Source organism: Camelus dromedarius, chromosome 20 (assembly GCF_036321535.1).
Source record: "Camelus dromedarius isolate mCamDro1 chromosome 20, mCamDro1.pat, whole genome shotgun sequence".
NCBI lineage: Eukaryota > Metazoa > Chordata > Mammalia > Artiodactyla > Camelidae > Camelus > Camelus dromedarius.
This window is the reverse complement of record NC_087455.1, coordinates 31,093,624-31,106,062: the sequence shown is the minus strand read 5'-3', so window position 1 is coordinate 31,106,062 and position 12,439 is coordinate 31,093,624. Positions and strand designations below refer to the sequence as shown.

The following is a 12,439-nucleotide window of genomic DNA, read 5'->3' as shown; positions in this document are numbered from 1 at the left end:
GTAAACAATCTTATGGTTACCAGGGAAAGGGGGTGGGAAGGGATAAATTTGGGAGTTTGAGATTTACAAACGTTAGCCACTATATATAAAAATAGATTTTAAAAAAGGTTTCTGCTGTATAGCACAGGAAGCTATGTTCAGTATCTTGTAATACCTTTAATGAAAAAATATGAAAACAAACATATGTATGTATATGCATGACTGGGACATTGTGCTGTGCACCAGAAGTTGACACATTGTAACTGATGGTACTTCAATTGAAAAAAAAAAGACAATGGGGAAGCCAGATTCTATAGGGACTTAATAAGCCATTTTAAGGACTTTGACTAATAAAAGTGAATAAAATGGAATGCCATAGAAGAGTTTTTATTAGAGGAATATTGTGGCCTTTTGGGGCAGTTTTAATAGTATTTATTACTCTGGATGCTATGTTGAGAATGTGACCACATTTGTGCCATGTGGCTATTGCCGTACATGCCTGTAATCACAGTGACTTGGACCAGGGTAGTATCACTAAAGAATATAATGTCAAATTCTGGGTATATTTTTGGATAGAGCAATTTAAATTATGCCAAATGTCTGTCTCTAGAGGGGTCAGTGTTTTTGTTTATTTGTTTTCATCTGAGCAATTGGAAATGTGGATTTGCTATTTACTGAGACCTGAAGGAATATAAAAGGAAAGATCTAAAGGCAGAGGGAGACTCAAGAGTTTTGGTTTGGCCGTGTTAAATTTTAAATTCCTATTAAATGGAGACATTGAGTAGATAGTTGGATAAGTAGTCTGGAGTTTAGGGGACGGATCCAGACTCTTCCCTGGAAATTTTCACAATGTAGAGGATACTTAAGGCCATGACATGGAGTGAGATCATCTAAGAAGAGAACATTTAAAGAGAAGAGACATGGCACAACAACTGAATCCCTAGATCTTCTAAATGATTAGAGAGCTGGAAAATGAACTAGCAGTGACACCTAGAAAGAGCTACCTGTGAGGTAGGAGAGGAACATAGTATAAACAGTGGTGTCCAGAAGGAAGTGAAGAAAATGTTCTAAGAAGATGGAAATGACCAGCTGTTTCAGATTCCTCTAGTCGTCAGTCAATTCCTTGTAGTCAGTGTTGTCCAGTGGCTGCAAAAAACAACCACAAAAATCTCAGTAACTTTACACAATAGAATTCATTTCTTGTTCAAGGAAAATCTGTTGTTGTGTTCACAATGAATCCCTGCACAAACACTTAGAAAGCATGCTTTTATAGATACCCTGGTGTTCAGGACTGTCTTCAGCTTCTGAAAACTTGTAATGAAACAGTCTATAGCCCTGCTTCAGGTCCTCTCTTTCCCAAGCTTATAACTCTTCCCTCTTTATCCCTTAGTAAGCCTTGCTTTCCCATATGGGCAATTTGTGGATTTGTCTTGTCTCTTTGCCTGTCACTGTTTAAAGCATGCTGCCTTTCCAGAATGATCCACAACCTGGTGTGCAAGGCTTTTTCTCAGGAGGTTTTCTATTTTTATCTTTTAAGTTTCCTTTAAATAATTCAACTCTGGTTAAGGCAGCTGCCCCGTGGCATTATTTTGTCTGGGCAGTGAATACATGGCTGAACAACTTGATTTCCCATGAACAGAGAGGAGAAATAAAAGATTGAAACACTTTTCTTCTTGGTGATCATTTAAAATTTTAAATAAAAATGAAATCATAAATTTTAAATATGTACCTTACACAAAGGTACATTTTTGACCAAAATGTCAAGTAATATGCTACTATGGAAAGTTTAAATAAGGTGCATATATGGTTTTTTTTTTCTCTTTTTTAATCATTAATGATTGATTCAACTAATGTTTACTGAGCAAGGCACTATACTCTTTCAAGATACTACATGAAATAAATAAAGGAAACATGGATTGTCCTTTCAGTGAAATGAATACTCTCTTATTATTAGCACTGTACTGAATAAAGTGCATAAACATATGAATTAGTGGTAAGAAGTCTTATGTTTATAGGAAAAATTGCTATAGGAATTTTTTTGTTGTTGTTGTTACTTTCCTATTAGAAGTCATCCTCCCCTATTGACCAAGTACTGAAGTCGGCCTGCTTTTGTGATAGCACCTCTCTAAGACTTTCATACAACAGATGATAAAAACCTGAAACACAAAGGGCTTGATTCTGAGAAGCACTTACTGTGAGAACTGAATTCTACTGCAGCTGAACAAATGTCTTCTGACTCTTTGATATCACGAAGTAACTTTGTTATTATGAGAATCTTTAACTCCTAGAACATAAGCCATTTGGTATCAGATGTTATTATTTGGTGTCATTGGTTTATACATACTATACAATACTTAGAGTTACCATTTAACCATTGACATCATTACTGAAACCCTCAAAATAAGAACAGAGGTTTTTGACATACTAATGTTGAGTAATTGTTACTAGGTTCCATCCAGTTCAACCATAAGGAGATGAAGGAATGTTCTAATATAAATCACTGATTGATATTTAGATGCAAAAAATAGTCATTTAACTCTGTGCCTTGGTGTTTTTAGCTTTATGTGTTTTCAGCTAATTTTATCTATTTCGTGTTATGTTAATAAATATGTACATAAAGATTATTTCTTATTGGAAGAGTAAGATTAGTAGGGGTCAGAATCCAGAATTATCTTCAAAGTCCAGCCATTAACTACTACCATTTATTGCTATCCCATATTACTATGTTCTGCTGCTTTTGGAGAGACAACTATTTAAATGTTTGATAATATACCATGAAGAATTAAATATATTCACAATTATATTGGAATTCTACAATATTATAGAGGAAGGTCCAAATCTGAAACCTTAAGTTGACTCTAAGTGCGGTACTTTTTCCATGACATGAAAAACAAAGGAATAATATTGTACCAAGTTGGATGGTACATGCCTGAGAAATGAATATTTTAACCAACAAAATTTGGACCTCAAAATTACCTTAATTGTTAAAAACAATAAGTGTAATAGTTATCAGACTACCATCTTAAATGTAGGTTTTCTACAGCTCCAGTGAGAAAGGACAAGTATACTGTTTTCTGAACTATTTGTGGTACCAAGATCCTCAGTAGAAATGTACATTTATTACATATTTGGTAGAACTAGAAGTCATTGCACAAAGTTTGAAAAACAGAAGAGGCATGATAACATAGTAGTTAAAAAGCATGGGCTTTGGTGTTAGATGGCCTAGACTGCATCCCTGTTTTGCCACTACCAGTTAGGTGAGCTACGATAGGTTACTTACCTCTCTGTGAACAGTTTCCTTATCTGAAAATGGTAGTAATAAGAGTAAATAACTGTGTCTTCATCGGGGGTTATGAGGTTTAAACTGGTGCATATTTGTAAAGCACTTAGAGTGGCACCTGGTATGTAGTAAATGTTACAGAAATTTTGGTTAAAGTATGGATCAAGATTGGCAGACTTTATAAATGTATACATGTCATCCTTAAAATAGACATAATTACAGGGAAAAAACTGTCCTTTTTAAAAAACAAATTTGTCTTCATATTATCTTTAAGAAAATATGATGGATTGAAAATTAGTATATCCAAAATAGGGTGCTTTTACACTTCTAAAAGCCAGATCATGTTATTTAATGAGAATTTTAAACTGATTATGTTTTTCATAGCCTTTTGGAAAGCACTTTTAAGCCATATACAGATTTCAGGGTCTCCTTTAACTTCTTAAATTAAGTAATTCTATCACATAATACAGCATTTATAATAAATATGTGGCTGTTTTGGTTAGTAGTGACTTGAAATACTGCTTAGCAGTCAGATAATGGTGCCCATACGGCTTGATAACGTTAATTAGATGTATTTATTTTCAAACTGTGATAATATTATTTATACAACACTAATATTCTGTATCACTAGATTTAAAAAATTCAACCATAAACAAATTTTGTAGAACTTTTGCTATTCATGGTTTCAAAGAGTTTTAAAATTTGGTCTGCATTTTAAAATATTAATTTTTTATAGACTTTTTTTTGAAGGGTAGTTTTAGGTTCACATTAAAACTGAGGGGAAGGTACAGAGAGTTTCCTCATATGCCCTGCCCCTACACACGCATAGCCTCCCTCATTATCAAAACCCCTCACCAAGGTGATACATGGTTATAATTGGTGAATTTATACTGACCCATCATTATTATCCAAAGTCTATAGTTCTCATTAGGGTTCACTCGTGCTATTATACATTCTTATACTTCGGACAAATGTATACTAACATGTACCCATCATTATAGTGTCATACAGAGTAGTTTCACTGCCCTAAAAATTCTCTGTCCTCTGCCTGTTACTCCTCTCTCCTTCCCAGCTCCTGTACTGAGCTTTTTATTGTCTCCATAGTTTTGCCTTTTCCAGAATATCCTATAGTTGGAATTAAACAGTGTGTAGCCTTTTTAGACTGGTTCCTTTCACTTAGTAATATGCATTTAAATTTCCTGCATGTGTTTTTATGGCTTGATAACTCATTTCTATTAAGTGATGAATAACATTTCATTTTCTAAATGTATCTCAGTTTATTTAGCAGTTCATCCACCACAGGGCATCTTGGTTGCTTCCGGCTTGGTAATGTTGCATAAAGCTGCCTTAAACATCTGTGTGTAGGTTCTTATGAGGCTGGTCTACATTTAAGTCAGTTGTTTAAATTGGCAGAGTTCTACAATAAGTTTACGTAACCATCTTCTTCTTGTAACTACTAAAGTATAAAAGAATAGCAGTGAAGTCCAAGTGAATGGAAAGTAAATTAAGGTGTGTTTTATTTTAAAAATTACAATGAGAAATTCACTGTCGTAAAACATTAATTCTGAAATATACAGGGTAAAGAGTTAAATAGCTCACCTCACCCCTCATCAGTTCCGTTTTACTGTCCTCAGAGATAACTCTGTCAAGGGTTTGTTTTTTACCCTTTAACTTTTCTGTGTATGAAATGAACAAATACATGCTCAAACTCACACTGTTTTTTAAAAAAATATTTGGATTATACCACACATATTTTGTTTTCATTTTACAAGTTATTGAAAATGATTTCTGTCATACCTTTAACTGTTCAGTTTTAAATGATTAAATTATAATCTGTATTAAAGGTATTCCAAAGTTAATTTAACCATTTCTTTTTTGATGGACAGATAAGTTGCTTAGCATTTTCTTTCTCCCTTCCCCTTCCTACCTTCATTTGTTTTGCTGTTTCAAATAATACTGCTGATACTCCTGACGCTGAACATCTTCTCTAACTTGTTGATATGCATGCACTCTCACATGTGTTAGTATTTCTGTTGCCTAGGTTCTTAGAAATGGGATTTTTTGTAGAAAAACATGCATGTTTGAATTCTGGTAGATACAAAATATCCTCTGTTGTAACTTTACTGTGTACTTATTTGTATTCCCTGTATGTGAAGCATTCTAACGAGGGGCTTTGACACTGTCAAAAATTTTTAAATATAAGTTAGCTCTAAAATGTTTGCCACCATGACAATTGAAAAGGATATATGATTGTTGCCTTAATTTTTGTTTGTTAGTGAAGATGAATGTCTCTTAATAAATTTATTGGCCAAATTACATTTTTTCTGTGAATTATCCATTCATATTCTTTTCCAGTTTTAACAGTTGTTTATCCTTTTGCCATATTATCTTCAATTGGATCTGTAATGGAACTCTCAACTTGACAGTCTAAAACTACATTTCTTTCCCTCTTGATTCTTCTCACCCTACAGGTTCATCCTTTCAGTTGCTCAGACATAAAACTTAGGAGTCATACTTGCTTTGCTTTTCTCTCTTCCTGTACTTCTAGTCCATTAGTAAATCCTGTTGGCGGTATCTTGGAAATGGATACAGAATTTCACCACTTCTCATTACTGCCATTGCTGCCACCATCTTTCATAACTTGTCTTCCTTTTTTAATACTTAATGTATGTAGTCAGCATTCTACACAGTAGCCCGAAATATTCTTTCAGAATATGTCCATTAATTTCATGACTGTGTTTAGAATCCATCATTGTATCCTGGCTCCCTCAAAGTAAGACCCAACTTTCTTACCATGGCCCACATAAGCCCTGTGTGATTTGGTCCCTAGCGATAGCTCTGTCCTCGTCTCCCATTTCTCACTCTTCCTCTGTTCTAGCCATCCTTGCTTTTATACTGTTTCTTGAAAGTCCTAAGTACACTCCCAGCTTGAGACTTTGTATTGTTCTCTCTGCCTAGAATGCTCTACTCCTATCTCCACAGATCTCTCTTAAACTTTTTTTAAGACAAACATTTCTTGAATTTCAAATATGTATAGTATGTTAGACTGTAGAATTATGAGAAAAAAGATTTATGTCTCATGCCTTTAAGATATTGTTACCTAGTATCAATACAAATATGCGAACTAAGTTGAGAGAAGAAAAAAAATATGAGTAGATATAGCATTTGTCATCCTTATAGTGGTGATATGGTGGCATTTACTTTGGAGACCATTCTGTGATCAATCAAACTTAGTAAAAGTCTTGAAAAGTAAGATCTGTTTTATTTATCTTATAGTATTTAAAATAACACCTATAAATTATATGTTTGCATTAACACAAAATGTATTACCTAAATATATATGGATCTGTTCAGATATATCTTACTATACATTATAGTATAATTTTTGGAATTTACATATAAAATTATTGAAGTTCTCTAATTTCTTTATTTTAGTTGAACAAAATTTTTAATAACATAAAACTGCTTTTTATGTAATCAGTACTTCTTTTGGTTACCAGCAGTTTTAAAATTGAGTTTCAAATCAGTTTTAAAATTGAGAGATCTTGTGAGTAAGGTTTTGTTATCAGAAAAATTCACAAATGGGAGACATATTTCCTATCAGTTTCAGGTAAAGCCAGTGCTTTGTAGTTGTATTTTTTTCTTCAAGTAAGACATTTATTGCTGTGTTAACTTTATACTGAGAAATGAACAGATTATTAGGTTACAACTTAATAAATTTTCATGGAATGAATACATCCATGTATTCAATAAATAGAACATTACCATTGCTCCCCAAACCCACCTCCCAATCATCAATCCCTGACAAGAGTCAGAAATACTCTCCTGACTTTTAATAGGTTAGTTTTGCTTATTTTTGAATAATTGCAAAAATCAGTAATTCTGTAAGATAAAATGATCTAATGTGATATTTTATAATCTCATATAGAAACTTTAATTTTAGGCAAGGAAAGAAATACTCTCAAAATATTTTCTGTATATTTTTGTGAAAGTGTAAGGTGTATTTCTGTTAAATAATTAGCTGTTCTTATACTTAGAGTCCAGACCGTTGTCAGTTCCTGTGAAAGCCATGCTGAATATATCTGAAGGCTGTAGAAGTCCTGAGGAAAGAATGAAAGAATTTATTGGAGTGGTGTGGAATGCAGTAAAAAGTCTCACATTGCAGGTAAAATAAAAGTTAGAAATATCGTGGCTTTAGTTTATATGACTCTTTTTAATTTTCAGAGGTACCTTTAATGTTGGTAAAAATGTTCTCACTGGTGATGCTTATGTATACTACCTCATTTTCATAATTTAGAAGAAAACTATTGCTGTACTTTGCATGTTATTAACAGTGATATGAAACACTTGTGCTTTTCCTGATAGATTTATAAAACCACAGATTTTGAGATGTTCCTTGAATTAAAAAAATTAATTAATTGCATTTTTTGTTTCTTTTAAGCTTTATTTAATATATTTTCAATGGTCGGTGTATAAATCCCATTCTTGGTGCTAAAATAAAAGCTTAGTTGGAATAATTAGATAACCCTTCTATTTTTTCCTACCTAACCATAAACTAGATATGAAAATTATAATTATTTATTTATCTTATTGTTATTAAATTTTCTTTTTACTTATTTTCACTTCTAAGTAGACATAATTTAATCTTTTTAAATTACCCTTCTACATCATGTTTAAACTGATGAAAATATACAATTAAATTCTTATCTTCTTTCATAGGTATTAGGTAAGGGTAACTCAACAGTTTTTAAGTTTTTGTGTAGATCTTTTCCACTTTGAAATAAGATATGGAAGACTGAGGTCAGAGGCATCTTTGTGGAGTTTTATGTGTATCAGACAGTAATATCTAAGTATTGGGGTCTTTCACTTCTGTTTAAGATGTAGAAAATTGCAAAAGAATGTTGTTCCCACCTTTTGAACACGAGCAAGGTGGATGACCTGGAGATTATACCGGGAAGCTTCACACACATAAACTGCAAGATAATGCGTATGTGCTGTTTTTTGCTGCTACATTTGTAGTAATTTGTTATGCAGCATAGAAAAGTGGTAACTCACAATACAAACACGTTATGCATAGCTGTAATGTAGTCTGATTACTATAATGAAAACTTACCAAAATTACTTTTCAGAAATCTGAAACATCTCCAGTTGCCTCCTATCAGTATGTGAATATGATTACTGTTGACCCTTGAACAACATAGGTTTGAACAGTGCAGATCCACTTATATGTGGATTTTTTTCAGTATTTCAGTACTACTTGATCTGTAGTTGAATCTGCAGATGCAGACCGTGAATCCAACAGGTGGGCTGTAAAGTTATATATGGATCTTCCGCTGTGAGGGGTCAGTGCCTCTAATCCTTCTGTGGTTCAAGGGTCAACTGTATTTCAAATCTATCTAATACCAGAGCCACTAACCTGGATTTTGGGAGTCCTTTACAGCCTCTCTCTTCTGAGCATGCTGCTTATAGAAAATTCAGAGAAGAGTAGGAGGGAGAAAGTGTGTTTTGTCATTCTTTTGTTGTCATTTTAACTTTTAGCTTGCAAGAAATATGGCCTTTTCACAGATACCAGCTGCATCTCACCAATCTCAGCCAGTGTTAGGCCTTTTACTGTTGATATTATCCTCGTAACTGTAGCTCCCTGTGTTGACTTACCTGTCTTTCTCCTTTCAAGGTTCTTTTGATGTGTTGGTGGCATCAAATAGGAAGAGAGACAGCAGCAATGCAGGAAACATTCAGTGCCTTTACATTGCTTGAGGTTGATTGTAGAAGCAGAAAACAGACAGTGCTCTTAACATGTTGCTGATCATTTATAGTCAATATTACTTTCTTTAATCTATAGTAAACTACTGTCTCCTTATGATCTTTTTTACTGTTTTTCATTCAGTCCTTGTATAAACATTTACCCATGCCATCCTTCATGATAGTAGTGTCTGGTTTTGTTCCTCATAGCTATTTATATTTATTCATTTACTTGTATGTAGCTTTTCTGTATAACAAAATCTTTCATCTAAGGGGAGACATTACTGATGGGAATGAGGGTAGTACATGGGCAATTGTATCTCAGTTACATTCTCTTTCTCAGTTTGGTCCATCTCAGTCTGTATTGTTAGGTTACTCTAGTCTGTAGTCACAAGAAAATAAATTTAAGGAGTCTTTTCTCATTTCTTGTGTTTCTGCATAATGCCACATGGGCTCCTCTAAGTTCACTGATTAATTAACACATTCTGTTTTTACTCTTTAAATCATCAGTAAATTAAGTGGGTTTTTTTCCCTGATAAGTACTACCCATCATCTTGTTACGTATTATTTTGTTATCTTCTAGAAAGAGTAATCTGTGGTGTTTTTAGTAGTCAATAAGTACTAGAGTGATTAGTAATTAAGAAGATGTATAACTACTTAGAGCATATATTTCTACTATAATTATTACATAAATAAATAACACTGAACTCATCTGATTATAGTTCAATCTTAAGTTCTAAATGTTAATTTAATATAAATAGTATTTCATGGAAGAAAGGAATAATCCAAATATTATTAGATCTTTCTGCGGTGCTTTACGTTACATATCATGCCTTTCTTTAGCACTTTACTTTAAGCCATCTTATTCAAGAATTAGTTGTATTTTGATTTCATTAAACTAGGGCTAAGAATTGTTGTAGGAAAGGTATGTATTCTTTGTGTCTTTTCTAAGACTTATTCAGTGTATAATAGATCTTTGTGGACACTTCCCCTGAATATTGATGTCTACCTATTATACAAAATTTGCTTTCTCTTGATTCTTATCTATTGCTTTCTCTTTCTGGCAACACAACTCCTTTCTTTTTTCTTTTTCTCAGTTTTCCTTCTCTGTTCTAGTGAAAGTGCTTTGATACCAAAATAAGCTTACATAGTATTCTTTCATTTCACACGCATGAAATATGTATATGCAATATATAGGTATAGAAATAAAAGTTTGACTATAGTGGGACTGTAGCAGATCCCTTAGTACTTACATGTCTTGTTAAAATTAATTACCTTGTACTCCCCTCAGAAATAGCCCTGGAGTTGATGAAGAGGTGGAATATAATTTGAGGAATTACTCCAAGGTCCTGTTGCTCCTTCATATATCCTGCTTTGCTTTCTGAAATTCCGTATGTCCTTTCTGATAAACATTGTAGTTCCAGGAAAATCTTGCTAAAATATAAGTATTTGCTTAATAATCATAAGCACGTTAACTCTTTAATACCTTAGTACAAACTTGTTTATTTTTTTAAACAACTAGTTGCCTAGTTGTGGAATGCTTTCTTTCCCTCCATTTATTATTATTTCATTTGTCCTCACATTCAGCACTTAATTTTTGTTATATATCATGCCAAAGGCTGAGGAGAGCTAAGAAACATAATAGTTCCCTTGGTCTAGCAGGAAAAAAGCAAAGAGCCATCTATGAAGTCTTGTGGGGAATGTCTCTTAGAGGGCTCCCTTAGAAAACTTTAATGATCTAAAAGAGAGATGGGCGTGTGCAGGTAAATTTCACTTACTGAAAGGACTCCTAGGGCATGCACTGAGATTCATGATGAATTTAAATACTGTTCCAGGGTAGTATTTATTGATTTGTAGAACTAGATGACACTATAGCATTGTCCAGTATGTAATAACTAGCAAGAATATTTAGCTGTTAGTCTACTTTAGTCCTAAATATTATTTCATGATGCTATAAGTAGTTGTATTAAAAGTAACCTCATTCCTTTTTATCCATTCCACAAAAAATGGACAATTTACTGTAATTACACTTTTCAAATAGCATTTTGAGTAGTCATATAAAAAGGATAAGAAAAATAGTATTAGGTTACGTGATTATTTGACAGCTCTAGGGAAACTTTCCAATTTAAAATTCCAAGTGATATAAGAAATTTTTATGATATTTGTAAGCCAACAAGTAGACACATGAATATCCCACAACACAAGATATTCTGGAAAACATCCTCCCCTGCCCAGGATGAAGTAACAGGGACCGGATTTATCTTGCTGCCTGAAACAACCAAAAATAGACATAGTGTATTAAACAATGGTTTCAATACACTAGACAATAGGAAAAGCTAGGCAGTGATCCCTGCGAGACTTAAGTGTAAAATCAGCAGAACCTACTGACTTATGGATTTGGAAAATGAGAGAAAGGAGCAAGTCTGGTATTCCAGATCTGGTGTGGGTAGATAGAGATGCCATTATATGATAAGAGAAGCAGCTTTTCAGGGTTAGCGGCAAATTGGGAGTTTGAATTTACACATGTATTTGAAATGTCTGTGAGATATCCGGTTATCTATTGGACTGAATATTTGTATATGGAGTTTAAGGAAGAGTTGCACAGTAGCAATACAATTTTGGGAATCCACAGATGGTTAAACCTAGGAGAATGAATCATTCAAAAAAGTACAAGAAGTTGAAGGAGCAATGGGCCAAGTGAATACCATTTCTAAAGTAATCAGTATAAGAGAAAGTATTCTTGAAAAAAACGCTAAGCAAGGGATCAAAAATGTAGGCGGGAAGCCCAGAGAGTTCATGGAAGCCAAGAGTGTATAGAATTTCAAGGAACCATTGGTCAGCAGTATCAGATTCTGAATGGTAACTGTGGGCTTTACTTTGCTTATCTGTGGTATGAGGTGGTTAGATTGAGTCATGTTTAAGATATTTCCAATTCTTACATTTTTGTGATTCTTTTGCCTGTTTTGTAATGATGCAGTGCCTTCATTAGCTTGACCATGAACAATGAACTGTCTTAAATGTCATTATGGATTAGTTATAAGTAGAGATACTGATGTTCCTCATTTTTTTCTTCTTTTAGTATTTTTAATTGTGGCCAAATCCACATGTAACATTTACCATCTTAACCATTTTTTAGTATACAGTTTAGTCTGATGTCCCTCATTTGACTAAGCTTATTGAATACAAATTAACATTTAATTACAGGAGTACTCTATGATATATACATGTTATTTTGCATATGATCAAGGAGCCCTGCTTGCCTCACCCCTAGTCCCAGCCCTGTATTATATTTAGACATGTCCAGATGTTAATGTATTCTGAAAAAGTTTAAAGATAAAACTAGATTTTGATCAAAATCCAGGCCCTAAAACTGAGGTTTTTTTAAAGTTAAATCCATTTTCCAAGATGTTCTATGAACCAAAACATACAAAAGAAAGC

The 12,439-nt window shown here is 33.4% G+C and overlaps 1 protein-coding gene across 9 annotated transcripts in view; it reads left to right on the top strand.

The window, feature by feature from the left end:
- Positions 1 to 12,439, top strand: part of VPS13B (vacuolar protein sorting 13 homolog B) — a 626,989-nt gene that overhangs the window by 256,043 nt on the left and 358,507 nt on the right. For all 9 annotated transcript variants that reach the window (XR_010377054.1, XM_064476933.1, XM_064476934.1 and 6 more), the window contains exon 22: positions 7,297 to 7,424. Coding sequence is in view for 8 of the 9 variants with exons in the window: in XM_064476933.1 (XP_064333003.1) it covers positions 7,297 to 7,424 (128 nt within the window). In the remaining variant the exon portion in view is untranslated. The remainder of the gene's footprint in view (positions 1 to 7,296; positions 7,425 to 12,439) is intronic.